Source organism: Eublepharis macularius, chromosome 3 (assembly GCF_028583425.1).
Source record: "Eublepharis macularius isolate TG4126 chromosome 3, MPM_Emac_v1.0, whole genome shotgun sequence".
Classification (NCBI taxonomy): Eukaryota; Metazoa; Chordata; class Lepidosauria; order Squamata; family Eublepharidae; genus Eublepharis; species Eublepharis macularius.
Window position 1 is genome coordinate 23,128,633 of NC_072792.1, and position 17,410 is coordinate 23,146,042.

At 44.0% G+C, this 17,410-nt stretch overlaps 1 protein-coding gene across 1 annotated transcript in view; it reads left to right on the forward strand.

Moving 5' to 3' along the window:
* UCHL3 (ubiquitin C-terminal hydrolase L3) overlaps positions 1–17,410 on the forward strand; it is a 41,588-nt gene that overhangs the window by 12,445 nt on the left and 11,733 nt on the right. The window contains exons 3-5 of the mRNA XM_054973668.1: positions 3,612–3,768; positions 4,277–4,362; positions 6,602–6,649. Of these exons, the coding sequence (XP_054829643.1) occupies positions 3,612–3,768; positions 4,277–4,362; positions 6,602–6,649 (291 nt within the window). The remainder of the gene's footprint in view (positions 1–3,611; positions 3,769–4,276; positions 4,363–6,601; positions 6,650–17,410) is intronic.

Genomic DNA, 17,410 nt, shown 5'->3' on the forward strand with positions numbered 1-17,410 from the left:
TTTTCCTGCAATGGAAGAGCCGCTTAAGGTGGACGAAGGCTCCTTAGGCTGGGGGAAAGCTTCATACTTCTCTCAGTGATAAGTTAGGGTAGGATTCCAGGTGGTTGAATGGCCTTCAATGATTGTGCCTTGCTAGGCCAGACCAAAAGTACATTAGTCCAGCATTTTTTATTTTATTTTACTTCATGTATGCCCCATCTTTCCCCCCAAGATGTCTTGCATAATTCTCCTCTTCTCCATCTTATCCCAACTACAGCTGTGGGAGATTGGTTCGGCTGAGTGTGTGTGACTTGCCTAGATTGTATTCTGACACTCTGTATAACATACTTGCTCTCACGCTGGCTCATCGTAATACCGATAGCAATTAATTGTATCCTTTTATGTCCTGCTTTCGGGCTTTCCGAAAGCAACAGTGTGATGATAAAATAGAAGAGGGAAGAATTGTGTGTGCGTTCTTCCTTCATGGGAGGGCAGGACTAGAACAAGATGGATGGAAAAATGAGATAACGGACGTGTCCAACTAAAAGCCATCTTGAGAAGTCATAGGAAAGTGACTCCTTACAAGATTTCATTGACAGTGATGTATCCCACCTCACAGGGTGATTGATTGTTGTGAGGATAATAATAATTTGTAAACCACTCTGAGTGGTTTACAGTAATTTGTAAACCACTCATAGTGGGCATTAAGTTGTCCTGAAGGGCGGTATACAAATCAAATATTGTTGATGTTGTTGTTATCAAGTTTATGTGTATATTGTTTCTCACCAACAAGCTAATAACATTTTTTCTGAATATCTATCTCTGCAAGATTGGAGGAGCACTAGCTCTACTGGCTGTGAAAATAATGTTTGAATAGCAGGCAGGCGTAGGCCCGTTATTAAACTGGCCTCCAACGAACTAGGCAGCAGGCTTTTCATTCTTTAATATGTAGATTTTTGTTGTTGTTGTTGAATACTTTTTATTCCATTGATAAGTTTAAAATCCCAATAAGAAGGGAAGAGAAAAGAGAGAGAAAATAAAAAAGGAAATAAAGGAGAGAAAAAGAAGAGAACCAAAAATTGAAGGAAAAAACCCAAAGAAAAATAATACATATATAAGAAGTCAAATATGTCGATTTTAATACGAGCGCTGGAACTGCAAAAAACAGGCACCATCTTAGCAGCCTTCCAGCATTTCCCTTCTCAGATGGTGCCTGGTGCGGCCCGTTGTGTATGCCTTGTCTGATGTTTTCTTCTAAAAGATGCATTTAACTCTTGGGGAAATGTATGCAGGCTTAAAGAAATCTTCTGACGATTGAGGGCAGTGGCCCCGGTCTCTAGTCACGGTGCCTTCTAACCTCTGCTTTCCAGTACAAATTCTGAGGCTTGATATTCCATTTGAGAATGTTTGGTAATACTGCAGTGATACGATACGCTTCCCTCTTTAGTCGACATCTCTGATGCTTTACGCGTGTTGAGGAAAGTTGGTAGGTGCCCGGAGATGATGGCTGGGCACTAGGGTTGCCAGGTCCCTCACGTCTCCCAGCGGGAGACCGGGATGCTGGCTCCTACCCACTTGGCGCTCTTGCTGTTTTGGCTGCGTGCGAGCTCCCGGGGGTGTGATGATGTCACTTCCGGGAGTGACATCATCACGCAGGGTCAAAGCTGCCTGCATGACGATGTCACACGCACCAGGGAGGGCAGAGAGAGCGGGCAGCTCTCTTTCACTGCTGCCACCGCGTCCCTTGTCCCTACTGGCACAGGCAGCACAGGGGCAGCGGTGGCCACGGTGAGAGAGTGAGCGAGCTGCAGTGGCCATGGCCTGCTCCCTTGCCACAGCCGTGGCCGCCCCTGTGCAGCCAGCACCGACAGGGACAAGGGGCGCGCGGTGGCAGCGGCGGTGAGAGAGAGAGCAGGCTGTGGCCACTGCAGCTTGCTTTCTTGTTGCCGCCACTGCCGCACCCCTTGTCCCTGCTAGCAGTGGCTGCACTGGGACGGCAGCGGCCGTGGCGAGAGAGCGGGCTGCAGCAGGGGCGGTGAGAGCAGCATGCTCTTGCAACCACCACCTGCTTTTGCTCTACTGCCGCTGCTGCCTGCTCTCGTGGTGTGGGAGCGTGCCCCGCACCCAGGGGTGTGCTGCACCACCCCGGGAGGGGGTGCTCTAGGAAGCCCCCCCGCCAGCCAGGTAAGTGGGCATGGGGGGATTGGGGGATCCCCCACCCCCAGCAGGGGGATGGCAACCCTAAGTGGGCACCCCTCCCCAGACTTACAGTGCAATCCTAAGAAGAGTTGCTCCAGTCTAAGCCCATTGATTGCTGGAGTAACTCTTCTTAGGATTGCACTTAGTCCTCCCAGCCCAGCAGACCCACCATCTAGCCACTGCCCCCCCCGAAGCCTGCACCTTACCTCCAGACCACCAGAGAGAGAGAGCTTCAGCTACTCTGAGCAACCTGCAGAAGGGCTATTGCCTGCACTCCCACCAATGCTTCTGGGAGCCAGCCCCGACATACCTTGGGCTGATGACTCTGTCATGAGGCAGCCTCATGGCTGGCTCGGGAGGCTCGCACACGGGGCCCTCATGTGGCTGGAGAGGACAAGCTGTGCCAGCAACCACCTCTGCGCTGCGGATAGGAAGCATCCCTCCAGCAGCTGAGTCCAGGTTCCACCTCTCCCCATCGCTTGGGTAGATGCCAGGGAACTTGGGAAGTGTCAGGCAAGCCCCAGTGCCCAACCGACCTCCATGCGAGGCCGTGGCGGCCAGGAACCCGGAAGGGCAGGGCCCAGACAGGGCAGGTGGAGATAGGAAGGTGTGGCTAAGGAGGAGGGTGGGGATAAAAGAAGGCTCTGCACACAGGCCAGGGAGAAGTGGAAGAGAAGTGGAAGAGGCTGAATGAGAGAGAGAGGGCATCACTGTTCTCTGAGGGCAGCGAGGGCTGTAGGTGAAGCAACACTTGACGGCCATCCCGTTTCTGAGGTCTGAACGGAGCCCCTAGAGAGGGGAAGTCATGACGGTGGCCAGCTGGGAGGCGGACCCCACCCATCCTGAAGGCTTACTGTAGGTAAAGATTAAAGCCTCTGTATACAGAAAACGTAGCAGGAGATGAAAATAAAATGCCTTGCATAATGAAGGAAACTGTCCATATTGTGCTTTGTTCATTATTTAACAGAAGGGAAGGCACAATGCTTTTAACGTGGGGGAGCCCACGTAGCTTGCTTCAAGCTGTATTTAATAATAATTTCCTTTTACTCGCTCTCTTTACCAGAACGTAGTGTTTCTGCCTTAATTTATCATGCTGAGAATGTAACACAAGTGGCACTTGACCCATGTATATAGAAGAGCTGGAAATAAAACAGCGGGGAAGAAATCAGATGTTTCAAAAAGTCTCCCACTGGGAAAATTCTTCAAAAACTAGAACAATCTTTGTTCCTAGGTTCTCTTTATAATGACACCAGCAGGCCTTCACTGCTTTCTGTTTTGGAAGAGGAGGGAACAGAAAAAACCTCTCCCCACCCCTTCCCAACTGGGTGAATGTTCTGGAACTGATGTTTTTAAAATTGGAATTCGAATGTATTATTATTATTATTTTTTGCAAAGTGAAAGTGTGTTGTGTTTTTTTCTCCTTTTGTTTCTAGTATGAAACATTCCGAACAGAAGAGGAAGAGAGAATAAAATCTCAGGGACAAGAAGTCAAACCCTCCGTGTATTTTATGAAGCAAACCATCAGCAATGCCTGTGGGACAATTGGGCTTATACACGCCATCGCAAACAACAGGGATAAAATTAACTTTGGTAAACAGTTCATTGTTGTGTTGCCTTTTTTGTTTGTTTCAAAGGTAGATGGCGCTCGTGAACTGCTTTGCATCTGGGACTGGCTGAAAAAATAAAGACGTGTACGCTGACTGTAGTGCAGGAAGATCACAACTGCCTGAATAATGTTTTTCAATAAAACTTAGAGACAAATAGCGGATCTAGTGAAGTCCCTTTAGATGTCTGCCCTCCAAATCCTGACCGCAATTACAGATTCCCATTTATTTCAGAGGCACTTTCAAGCGAGCATGTAGCTTTATGCTCTGAATTGCTCTTTATCCTTGTAGTTTTGGGTTGCTTTAAGAAACACGTTGATAAACTGGTCATGTTTGTTGCCTATCTTGGTGAGCGTAATCATGGCTTTGATGTGTTTTCCATTATGCCATTAGTGTTCTGAACTGGCCGAATGAAATAATTATTTTGGCTGGAAATACAGTGAGCAGCATGTGGGTGAGAGTCTTGTAATGTTCATTCTCTTGACTTGTTCTAGAAATGCAGTCGTCATTGAAAAAGTTCCTGGATGATTCTGCATCCATGAGCCCTGAAGAAAGAGCCAAATATTTAGAAACCTATGAAGTCAGTACAACGCTTTTAATGTATATTATTTGTCATACATTGTCTCTAGCGTTTCTTGTTCTGTGAAATTGTCTGGGTCTTGGATAAAGGAATGAGCCTGTGATATGAGTAGGGTTGCCAGCTCCAAGTTGGGAAATTCCTGGAGATCTGGGGGGTGAAACCTGGAGAAACCTGGAGAAAGTGGGGTTTGGGGAGGGGAAGGACCTTGGCACGGGATAATTCCATAGAGCCCCCCCTCCAAAGCAGCCATTTTCTCCAGGTGAACTGATCTCTGTGGCCTGGAGACCAGTTGTAATTCCAGGAGATCTCCAGCCACTACCTGGAGGCTAACAATTCACAGAGAGCAATGTGGTAAAGAGTGCCAACTATACAAAGAAATTAATTACCCACGTTGTAAATTATGTCTACAAATTTATTCCTAACTTTACACACGTACATGATTCAGTTAATATCATAGGAAGAAAACCACATGTAAGAAATCAACAAGTCAGAAATTACATTTGTTCAGGCGTCTAATATCTTTTCTACATTAATAACAATAAAGTGCTGTGTGCTCAAAGTGCTTCTTATCTTTCTAATTGCACATATGGATAAAGTGCAAATGCTCATTTAGCACCATACAAACACCAGTCCTTATAATGCCATTCAATCTCCAAGATGCCCGATGTTCCAACCATGCGGTAGTACAAAGTCAATGAAACATGGCAGTTGACCGTAGAATTCACAGAACGAAAAGTCCTTGCTTATCCCTTGTGCAGTAAATCAGTTCTTCTGTGATAATAACTCCTCTAACGGGTGGTCTAGATCCTTATCATGCCCGTTTCAAAAATCTCTTTTTCAAAGACTACAGTCAGTACAAATTCTTCAATCATTTCTTCAGTAACCACTAATACAATCATTTCCTGTGTCATGGGAAACTTTGTTTCCTGCTACCAGTTTGGTGTAGTGGTTAAGAGCGCAGGCCACTAATCTGGAGAGCCGGGTTTGATTCCCCACTCCTCCACTTGAAGCCAGCTGGGTGACCTTGGGCTAGTCACAGCTCTCTGGAGCTCTCTCAGCGCCACCCACCTCACAGGGTGTTTTGTTGTGGGGATAATAATGACATACTTTGTAAACCGCTCTGAGTGGGCTTTAACTTGTACTGAAGGGGGGTACGTAAATCGAATGTTGTTGTTGTTATTATTACCCTAACAAAGACCCAAAATATTCTCAAAAGATGAATGCTTCACCTCTCAGCTTCACCAATAATAGCAAAAGTTCTAGTCCGTAAATTAAAGCATACTGTTGTTTTTATTCAGTTGCATACAAGTGTACGCTAAGCTCTATGCAAAAAATAAAATAGACTGGTCCCTGCCACGGATTACACTTGAAGTACTGCTAGAGCCCAGTATACTTCCAGGAGCTTTCCATGGAAAGGAAAATTCTGTTAGTAGAAGGGCTGGTAATATACTGCAGGGGTAACACACCCTGACTCATCTCGATCGCTGGCCTTTTCTGGTAAAGGGTTTTTGGCAGCAGGTGGGAGAAGCTGCCAAGACCCTTGGAGTGACTGATTGGCAGTAAGCAATATGAAAAACACACAAGAGTTATATGGCCCAGCCGACTTTCAGCAAATTCGTGGTGGCTCTGCCTTAATCGAAAACCTAGGAATTGGTATCCTGCCCGGGTTTCCTTTGGCAAAGTGAATAGCTGGTTTTGTAAGCAGTTTGGTGTAGTGGTTAAGAGCGCGGGACTGTAATCTGGAGAGCCGGGTTTGATTCCCCACTTTTCTGCTTGAAGTCAGCTGGGTGATCTTGGGTCAGTCACAGCTCTCTCGGAGCTCTCTCACCCCCACCCACCTCACAGGGTGATTGTTGTTGTGGGGATTATTTATTATTTATTGATTATTGATTTGATTTATACCCCGCCCTCCCCACAAATGGGCTCAGGATAATAATGGCATACTTTGTAAACCGCTCTGAGTGGGTGTTAAGTCATCCTGAAGGGTGGTATATAAATTGAATGTTGTTGTTATTATAAGCAACATAATTGACTTCAGAGTGGTAGCTGATGTTATTTAGGATCAAACACTACTCTAGATCTCAGTGCAAACAACTGCGTTGAGCCACTATTCATTGTTGGGTCCGAGGGGACGTTCTTTCTGAAATACGGCTTAATGTTCTGGTTGCTGCTATCAATGACAACTTTATAACCTGTATTATGTTGCACGAAGATCTAATGAGGAATGTTGAAATTTCAGGCGATTCGTCTTACTCATGAATCCAGTGCCCATGAAGGTCAGACTGAGGTATTTAATTTTTTAAAATTTAATTCTTATTCCTCCCCCCCCCCTTCCAATATAGAGCAAACTATATTGAATGGACGTTGGTCGAATGGAGGAAAGTTTGTTGTGATACTGGAATGTGGCCAAAACCTTCAAGTTGGAGTATTACCTAATGATTTGTGTTCCTTTGGCAAGGAAGCTGAATGTGCTTATGAGAGAGAAGGGCATTGTGTATGGATGGTGAGGGGAGTGATGTGTGTCTTGCCTGTATGCTTCATCAGTGTTGTCTTTGCTGAGGCCTTGAGTACATGTTCCCTGTTGTCTTTCTTAGCAAGGTTTTCTTACATATGTGGGAGTTTTATATTGATTATCTGGTGAATCTGGGTCAAATAATAAGGCATAAAAACTCTCTGACATGGTTGCTTTAAAGATGGAGATTACATGTCATTTTTTTCCAAGGTCCATGCTCATAGACTCTGTAGGGGTTCTGTGTCTGTACAGAATAATATTTACAATTTTCCAGAGCCAAGTCCTATAAATTGGGTTTTAAAGCACCTCTTATTGAGTGTATGTAGGCGGGGGTCTGTGTCTAGATGGGGTAAATACCGTCTTGCTTGCTGTTCGTGCATTAGGAGTATAATTCAGAAGAGAGGAAGCTCATTCCACATTGTAGAGAAATAAGTGTACAGTGTGTTTTTTCTTCTTGGGTTTGAATTGGAGCCTTTGTTTATGCCACTATTAGACCGGCAAGGGAAATTTTTATTTATTATTTTATTTATGTTTATTTATCTGTTTTATAAGAGACAAAAACAGTACCATTGGCATAGCAGTAATGGGATTTGACTCCAATAATTCTCTCTTGCGGAGCTAACTCGCAAAACAGCATCCGCTTACAAGGTGGCTTCTTACGGAAGTTCTGCATCTTAACCAACAGCTACAGCTGTCCTGTCCTGTACGATACATTTTGCACAAATAGCCACAAATGACCTTGCTGCTGGAAAAAGCTTCCATTATTCTGGCAAGGGCCTGGCTCTTCCTCTGAGCCTGAAGAAAGATGGAAGAATCTCCCAGACTTCCTCCTGTTTTTGGAAAGGATCGAAGTAACGAGACCTCTCATTGCCTTCCAAGCCTCTCCGAGGTTCTGTGCAAGAAGAATGAGCTTGTGCCTCCTCCTAGAGCTGGGGGGGGGGGGGAGTGTTGGGGATTGCACTTGTGCGCACCCACGATTACATATTCCCAGGGCTTTTTTTCTGGGAAAAGAGGTGGTGGAACTCGGTGAGTTGCCCTTGGAGAAAATGGTCACATGGCTGGAGTGGCGCGGAGGGCAATCTCAACTCCCCTCTGTCTGGAGATCAGGGGGCGGGGCCACCAGCCATGTGACCATTTTCAAGTGGTTCTGGAACTCCGTTCCACCACGTTCCAGCTGGAAAAAGCCCTGCATATTCCACAGACGAAACGGCTCTTCAGTCACTGTTTCAAGAACACAAAAATGGAGGGCCCTTTTACAGACACATTAATAAGAATTAGTTTATTGCATTAGAAGTGAATTCTGTTTTTTTTAAAGAGTTCATTCTATGTCTTTTTGTATGTTTTAAATTCTTTTCTCCCCTTGCGCCCCCGCCCCCCCCCCCAACCGCCGAGCCCTGGATTAAAAAACTACATTTTTTCCCATGTGCTACAATTACACTCCCAGCCAAATCTAGTCTAATATTTTGTGTTGGATTTGGAGCTATCCAAACTAGTGAGGCATGGTAAAGCTTTCTTAAAATAGTCTTACGATAGCAAAAAGCAGAGTAGAATTCTTGCACATGGTGGGTTTGATTCAGCACAGTTGTACCTTCAGAGCACACTTCCCTGGCTCCCCTCTCCCAGAGCAACCCCAAACCCTGGTTGGGGAGGAGTTCCCCACTCTTCCAGGTGCAGGAGGTTGGGGGCAGGGATTTCAGGCTGCTGGGTGGGGGGTTGTCCATCACATGCAGCAGTGCCTGCGGAAATGCAGTGTTGGATCCAGCCCAGCCCTTTTAACTTGTATAGGGTTAAAAAGTAATGTACTATAGAAGCATGGGTTTGCAAGTTTTAAACCATGTTTTCGCTGCATTGAATTTTTAGATAACCCTCAAGTATGTGTGGTTGGAGCCAGAATTTTTTAAACAGATATTTTATGGACCACAAACTGAGTAACAGCCAGAATCCAAGACTTGCTGTGCTAGCAAATAAGTGCTTAGGAATGGGATTGAGATACTTCTGTGAGAACAATTTATAGTTATGATCCAAGTGCCTGCACTGAAGAGATATTATGATTGCATTAAAAAGTGTTCCAATAAGTTATAAATATGAATACTCAGGATCACAGCTGGACAAACTATAAAACTTCTTCTAGTCCTGCGTGACATAAGCGTGTTAACATCATATATTCTAATAGGCAAGTTTGGCCTCATCTGTAGATACTTAACTCTGTTGATCAGGGCCACAGTGGCAGAAAGCAGATTTTTCAGTGAACTAGGTGGACCCCCTGGTTTGTAGAAAAGTCGAGACGTATAAAAAAAGTTGAAGGGGGGGGTTAACCCCCCAACAAAAACATTGTCTACAAGTACAGACAAAGCTAAGCTGCAGGCCAGCAGGGGAGGAGTTGTCACTGTTGTTGAGGTAGTAAAACTGCAGGTGGGTAAGTTGCCATGACTAGGAGTGTGTGCTTCAGGTTTCCTATTCGAGTTTTTAACCCAAATCGGGCCCTATTTGGAAAGATTCGGGGTTCCCGAATCGGCCTCAGCATTGCTGAGCTGATTGGGGAATCCTGAAGCAAAGCTTCCCAAAGCAATTTGTATCACTTCAGGAAGTTTCAGGCAAAAAGCAACACTTTTCTTGCCATTTGCAGACAGCAAGAAAAGTGCTGCTTTGAGCTTTGGTGTGCTTTGTAAAGATTCCCAGATCTTTACAGAGCATACCGAAGCATTTAAATACCCAAATCCCAAAGCAGCTTTCCATTTGGGGATTTGGGTTATCTTGAAATGTTTTCCTGCTTCGAGTGTAAACCCAAAGTGGGAAACCCGAATATTTTTCGGGTGCACACCCCTAACCATGGTATCATTAAAGCTGTGGGGTGGCTGAAAGAGTCTCTGCTGTGGCATCGGTGAAGCTGCGAGGTGGCTGGGAGAGCTGCTGCTTCCATGGCTGTTGAGCCAAAAAGAGAGAATGCAGAAGTGAGTCAGAAAGAGAGAGAGAGAGAGAGAGAGGGTGTGAGGGAGGCAGAAAGAGTGATTGGGTGATAGAGTGGGAGAGACGTAAAGTGAGAGAAGGGTGGAGGAGGGAGAAAGAAGCTGAGAAAAGTGGATGAGAGGGAAGGAAGCAAAGGTGTGTGTGTGGGGGGGGGGGAATTGGATAGCTGCACCCGCAAGTTCCTTATGGGTCCTCGCTTACTTTTACATTAGGTATGTCTTTTCTGTCTTTGACTAGCATATACTATGAAAGATGCTTTGTGTATGGGTGAGGAGAGATAAAAGGTGATCCTAAACTGAGGCTCAGAATCTTGATCTTGCAGCCTCTGAGTTCATCCTGCGTACGTTGATCTGTAGATCGAGATTGCTCAAGAAACGCGTCGGAGAGATTCATTGGGGTACCACAGCTGAGTTGCTCATCTGTTCTTGGTACCTGACCACAGATGTTGGTCTCTGACTAGCTTGGCAGTTTCGGTTATCTGTATCTTCCCTTTGGAATGCCGTAAGAATGTTCAGACACTCAGATGGACTGTTAGTGGCGAAGATGGGAAACTCGAGAGCTGCAGGGTGCCCTGCTGCTGCAAAGCGTTTCAAACAGTCTTTTGTTTTATCTGGCCTTACAGTTTATGGGCTGAGGAATAACATAAAAGGCCCTGCAGTGAACTTCCCTCCTTCCTGCAGAGCATGTGGTGTTTTCTGTGTTGACATACAAGCCATGTTTTTGTGTTATCGTTGGTGAACAGTCCACGCAGTCTCCTTCAGGAATGTCTGTTCCTTGCCCCTGCCCCCTTCATCTCCTTGTTCTAAGATTAGTTCTCCTCTAAACAGTATTAATTTTTCAAACTATCCGTGTCTCAGCAGCAAAATCTGTTCTCTCCAGAAAACAAGAAGTTCAAAAGCAATGCTTTTAAAAGTTTAGATAACTAATTCCTGCTTTGTAAATGATGGGTATAACATGCTTGCTTGCTCTGTTCTGGGTTCCATTTAAAATCACCATCTCGCACTCCGTGCTTTGATCCGCATGCCACTTTCACCTATTACGTTGCTTCAGACTGGATAAGTCAGGGTATTTTTGAACAAAGCAGACAATGTGGACAGGGTTTGTGACAGCTGTGATGACCTTAGTACATAGCTGCTCTTACCTTATTGTACGCTGAGGCTCTTGATCTAGATGGACCCTCGCTGATCCTGGTAACAGGCCCTTTTAGTTGCTCTTGAAACTAGAACAGCCCGTCTTGGATGTGTCTAAAACGCTAGCCATAGCAAATGGAAGCAGATGTAAAGGGTTTGAAATCATAACACACAGACTTGTCAGGTAAATTGTAAATTTGAAGAAGATTAGCTTGACTTTAGAGTTGATCCAGAGAAGCAGGAAAAAAACTTTTTCTATTGAGATTTATTCAGAAACAGCACAAGTATAATAATGCCTTTATGGTGCCCAGATAGCTTTCAAGAAGATTAAGATTATTTATATGACAGGCAGGTTAATTCTCAAAATGTCTTCAGCCTGCTCATTGGTAACTCTAGGGTTTTTAAAAACTAGTTCCAAAATATTTGGTTAGAAGGTTCCGTTTAGATCTACAGCTGCCACTATTTGGATTTCTAGTGCTACTTTGATTCATTGCTCTTCAAAGAATTAGAATGACGCCAAATGTTGCCAGGCTTTTGAATGTCTCAGATGTAAAGTTAATCTTCATACGTTCCCAGTTACACTTAAAAATAAACTGGATTGGCATGAATTCAAGGCTGCCATGGCTGTTCCTTTGTGCAGAGGACAAATTTAAGCAGGAACTTGAGAGCTAGCAGTTTCCAATTTTAAAAGGAAACACATAAGAAGTTCAATTCTGCTCCAAAATCACCAACAACGCTATAATATGCACCTAACCTTGCTTTAGCTTAAATTGTTCCAAGCAAAAGATCCTCTTTTGAGATCTATGAACTGGTGATTGGTATGTTGAAATAGGTCTAGGGGTTAAATCCCCTGTTCCTTCTCCAACAGGATTTGGGGGGGTCAAATCTCAATTCAGCCATGAAGGCCACTGAGTGACCTTTGGCTGGTCATTCTCTCTTAGCCTAATATACCTCACAGGATGGTTGTAAGGATAAAATGGTGGATAGAATGCATACTGCCCTGAGGTTGGAAGAAGGAGCAGGATAAAAACCTGGTACTTCCAAGGCAAGGATTTTCTACGAAGATCCTTCCATGATTTGAGGTGTTCCACCAGGCAGAATAGGTTGTTATGTTAACTTTTGCCCCAAAGCCTCCAATTTCTTTTTCTTTTTTTGTCGCTAATTGTCATAACATCCTGTAATGTTAGGCCGGCCAGCAAAAATTAATCCCACTTGACACATGAGGAACTGAGGCTGGCTTCTGATAGGAGTTTTTGGAATGCCTTTTAAAGCAAAGAGGTCAGATTCCTTTAACGTGGGTTGGAGGAAAGATTAAGTGATTGTACTTAAGAATGCGGACAAACTGTTCTTCAGAGTGTCTTGTGTGCCCACCGTTCATTGTGCTTTCCCCAGTGAAATAAGTAGCAGATTAATAGCGCGGTCTCCTATTGAAAAGCTTCCCTGTGGGATTAGGGCCCGTCGCTTAATGGGCTTTATGTTGAAAATGCTGTAGAAGGTCATCAGTGCTAAAGGATTATCATTGGATTAGTGTGATGCAGTGGGGCTGCGTGGGTGTAGACATGGGAAATGCAGGTCTTCAGTCAACCGTAGAACAATGGGCTGGAAATGGGCATGTGTGGGTTTTTTTTCCAGCCAAACCCTCTTCTATTGCTATGGAAAATGAGGCTATATGTATTTATGCAACCTGGGCTATATAGCCTCTTGATTTGGGGGTGGGGGGCATAATTCAAAACACATTTTTAATGGTACCCTTGTAAATGGTAGTACGTGGTTCAGGTAGAAGGCCTTGATATAAAAGCTTAATGTTCCCAACCATAAGATCAGTAGTAACGTCCTAAGGATGTCCAATGAGAATATGACCAAGCCTGGTTTGGAAGCCCTCTGTTCCATTTTTCCAGACACATTTTTTATTACAGTATTACAGAGAGCATAGATGTTGTGTCCATTAAAGGAACAACGTGGGAGCCAATGGCTTCTTTGCTACTAAAAAGTGTAACGTTACCTTAAAATCAGTTGAGGGATAAGTCTATTGTATTTATGCCAGCACAAGTCTCTTTAGTGTGTGTGTGAGATGTATATAAAGACAAGTGTCCTGACTGATTCATCAATGCCCAGCTAAACCCCGGACCTAGAAACATGAACTTTGAGAAGAACATTCCTTTCATGATATAACACCCACTAAGAAGGGGTTTTAAGAAATTTGCCCCCAAGGGGGTAAAAAGGGGTAAAATGTGTTTCCCCAAAGGGATACAGCTTCCTTGTGTGGCTGGCAGGCTGCTGCCTGCTTGCACCCCTGCCCACTGCCAGCTCAGCCACTCTTCCCTGATTGGGCTGGCCTTTCAAGGTCATTTGCATATGTAGGCTGATTGAGCCTCACAACATTCCACACCTCATTCCCGCCCCCCTCTCAAGACAGTTGGTACTATGCTATTATACTACAAAATCAACTTTAAAAAATGTTACATACCCATAAGTATTATAAATGGATTTAAAGTAGTTAAATACTGTAGCAAAGCACAGGTATCAAGCTAGTTATGTATAAATTGGGGGTGCTGATGCATGTGTGCTAGCTCCCCAAACCACAGGTGCAGCAGAGATCTTTGTCCTCCTGTTATGCAAGTTGCAAGAACTGTATAAAGTAGCTGGGATGCATGGAAAATACAGCTTTTGGTGAACACCTAGCTGAAATAAACCAATAGAAACACAAAGTTACTCACCCAAGATTTATATGCTTATTTTTTCATATGTGCTACGTTTGTACATATATGTTCTTTCTTTAATTGGATTGCAATATGAAGTGGTAACTTGCATAAGTTGACTGGCCATCATCTATAAACGAGAACTTTGTGTCGCTTGACCCCGCCTCCTACACATAACTTGCCCTACCGTTCGCTGAAAGCGATTGAGTGATAAGATGCTGGTTGGCACATGCATGTGTATAAATGAAAGATTGAGGGGCATCGTATATCAATCTGTTGTGGCATTAATTGAGATGTGACAGTATTCTAACGATTTTATTCTGCCAACTGAGTACTGGAAAGCATTAATATCTGAATAAGTAATGGAAAGCATTTCACTTTGAAATCTATTCAATTCCTGCTTCCCTGAACACATAAAATGCTGTTTATGTGTCCATCGATGGCCTAATTACATTTTTATGTGAATTCCCAAGCCCCATTTTTCAGTGAAAGTATGTATGCTATAAAATTGTTTCCTGCCATTGTTAACCTGCCCAACCCACGTTTTTGTTTTGCCATGTTTTTAAAGCTTATTTTTTTATTGTTTCTAGGTTAACAATAGAAGAAAAAAATAAAGCAAAAACCTCTCTTCTCAAACAAGGATGAGATGTGAAGGAATGCAAAGTTAAATATCTGGTGCTTTGGCATTTCATTTATGAGAGGACTTTAAACCCCTAGGCTTGTCAAGGTGTGCATTCTGCAGCTTGCCTAAATATTTTTCTGACCCAACAGGATTTAACTGACAAACTTATCCATAACCTGTTGGAGTCTTCTAGGTTTTAGGCTCAAAGGGATTTTAAGGGCACTAGGAATTGATCTAGGCCTAAGTATTTAAAGTGCCCTAGAATTGGCATTCCCTCAACATCACTTCTTGCAGTGGAGTGGATCCAGCACTCCGCTAAGAAAAGTTTGTTTATTAAAATATTTATACCCAACTTTTCCTTTTTGGCTCAGTTTTGCAGGAGGGCTCCTTAGGTTGGAGGAAGACCACATGGAGGATGGTTGGATCCATTCTAGTTAAAGTACCTGATTAGAGGTTATTTATTTATGCCTTTGTGGACTGGGGTAGGAAACGAGGCACAAGAAAAGGGGAAGCTAACATATCCTTCGAGCTGCTATCTATTTTTGGCACCAGGTGAACACTGGATCCAGCAGCACTCCCAAGCTGTGAACCTGATCCTTGAAGGGGGAGTATGATCCCATCTAGAGTGGCCTGATTCCTCTAATTCTCATTGGTAGTATTGTTGATCCACCTTGAACATGGGCAAAATCAACAGCTGCCCATAGATGTGCATTCTCTGCAGTGGCCCCCACCTTATGGAAGGTTAGGAAAGCTCCCACTCTCCCGGTCTCCCACAAACAATGCAAAATGGAATTATTCAAGAGGGCTTTTTACTCAGATCGGAGGGCTGTACTGTAAAGAAGTAGTCTCAAAAAGATTCATCAGTAAAGGAAGAGGGAGGGACCACAGACTTTACTACTATTGCTGTAACTAACGAGGGACCATAGATTCCACTACTATTGCTATAAGTATGATCCTACTAGGTAGTTCCTATTTTGTTTGATATGCCAGTAGTAGAATGGCTTATGCTGTTTCAGCATTTCTTCAGATCTGAATTGGACTGCTGTAGTTTTTAAAAAATCCTGTATGTATATGCCCATTGCACGTTTTATTGAAATGTCTTCAGTATTGACTGTACTGGCTCTCACTGTATCTGCCTTTCTCAGTGAGAAAGGCGGACTATAAAGGACGCAAATAAATGAATAATGAGATATGAGAATGGAGAAAATCCGTTGTACCCAGGGGTCATTTCATAGAAAAAGAACTGGAGGAACTCATTAGCATAACTCATTAGCATATGCCACACCCCTTGACATCACTGGAAGTGTGTCATTGGCATAACTGATTTGCATCTGCCACACCCCCTGACATCACCTGTCCTGGCTGTTTTGGACCCAATCCTGGCCATTCAGGGCCAAAATTGGGCCCAAAATGGCAAAAGGAGGCTGAAAATGGCCAAAAAGGGGCCCAAAATGGTCAGGATCAGGTTGCTGCTGAGTGGGAGAGTGGTCCACCACCCGTCAGAGGCCCGATCTGGGCCGTTTTGGCCCCAATCCAGGCCGAAACGGGCCCCAAATGGCTGAGAGTCAGGAGGGCAGGGCCACCTGTCATGTGACCTCTTTGGGGAACTGCCAGAACTGCATTCCTGCGCGTTCCCCCTCGAAATGAGCCCTGGTTGTACCAGTTATGAAACTGCTATGGAAGGGGGAGCACATGCAGGCTGTTCTGTCCTAAGAGTGCTAGTGTTTGGAACAATATACTTGTCAGCAGTGAAACAACAGGTTTTTGCACATAGCGGAACAGAATTTTTCACCTGATAACCCATCCATTGCTTTTTCAGTTGCTGTCTGAAAGAGGTCGTGAAGGTATTAAAGTTGCCGTTGCAAGGGGAGAATCAAGAAAATCACAGATTTTCTTTTCATATGAGAAAACAGCCTTTCAGAGAGAAGGCCGAAAAGTCATGGTATTTGTAGAAAAGAGCAAGAGTCCAGTAGCACCTGTAAGACTAACAAATTTGTGGTAGGGTATGAGCTTTCGTGAGCCACAGCTCACTTCTTTGTGTCTGAAGAAGTGAGCTGTGGCTCACAAAAGCTCATTCCCTATCACTAATTTTGTTAGTCTTGGTGCTACTGGACTGTTGCTCTTGCTCTTTTCTACTGCTACAGACAGACTAACACGGCTACCCATCTTGATCTACCTTCATGGTATTTGTTTATGGACAAGTGCCCGCATACGGAATCCCACTCACGCAAACTACCTAAAGCAGAATGTTGCAGGAAAAGATAATTTAATTCTGCGGATTGTACAGTCTAGCCCAGGGGGTCCTGGCCTTGTTGAATCTGAGTGCATTTTTGGAATTTTGAAAACATGTAGTGTTGGGTGGAATCGCCTCAAAATGGCTGTCTTGGACTCAGTGGGCCCAATCATAGAATGTTAGGAAGTTCCAAGCCGAGCATCTTCCTATAAGGGAGGCAGCTGTTTCCAAATGGGTGGTCCCTTCAGACACAAAGGTGGAAGAAGGTCTCATTGACTCATTTCATTGGGGAAGAGTTCGAAGCAGATGCCATTGGCAGGCTGTGTATCCTATGGGCAGAAACGGTTTCATATGTGACAGTAGGTAGGACTAACTGCTCATGTATAAACTTTATAAAAGTGAAAATTTAAGCATTCATTTATTAAAAGTTACAGCCTTTTTGCTGCTTAAAAATTCACATTTAGACTAAAGTTTTGAAAATGTTTATACGCAGGAAATATATACAATGCTGTTGGCTGTCTTACATAAAATTTTCATATAATACCTTTTGAAAGTAAAACCCTTTTATGATTTAGATTTCTAACAGGAAAAATTCATTGGAATGTTTTTGTTGTTCCTCAAAATTCCTCAATTTTATCATTTAGAAAATTTGAAAAAATCCCTTGGGGAAGGGGAATCTAAGTGTTTCCAGCTCTTTTTTTTCTAAGCCATCTCTAGCATTCTCCTCCCCACTTTTGCCCTGTCTACCATGGATATTTTTCTGAGGGGACAAAGTGATTGTTCTCTTGATTTTATCTTATTCCCTGTGGTTATCCTCCTAATGAGTGGGAGAACAAGGCCCTTTCCACATGTCCTTAAAGGGCTGGCCCACTCACCAAACGCTGG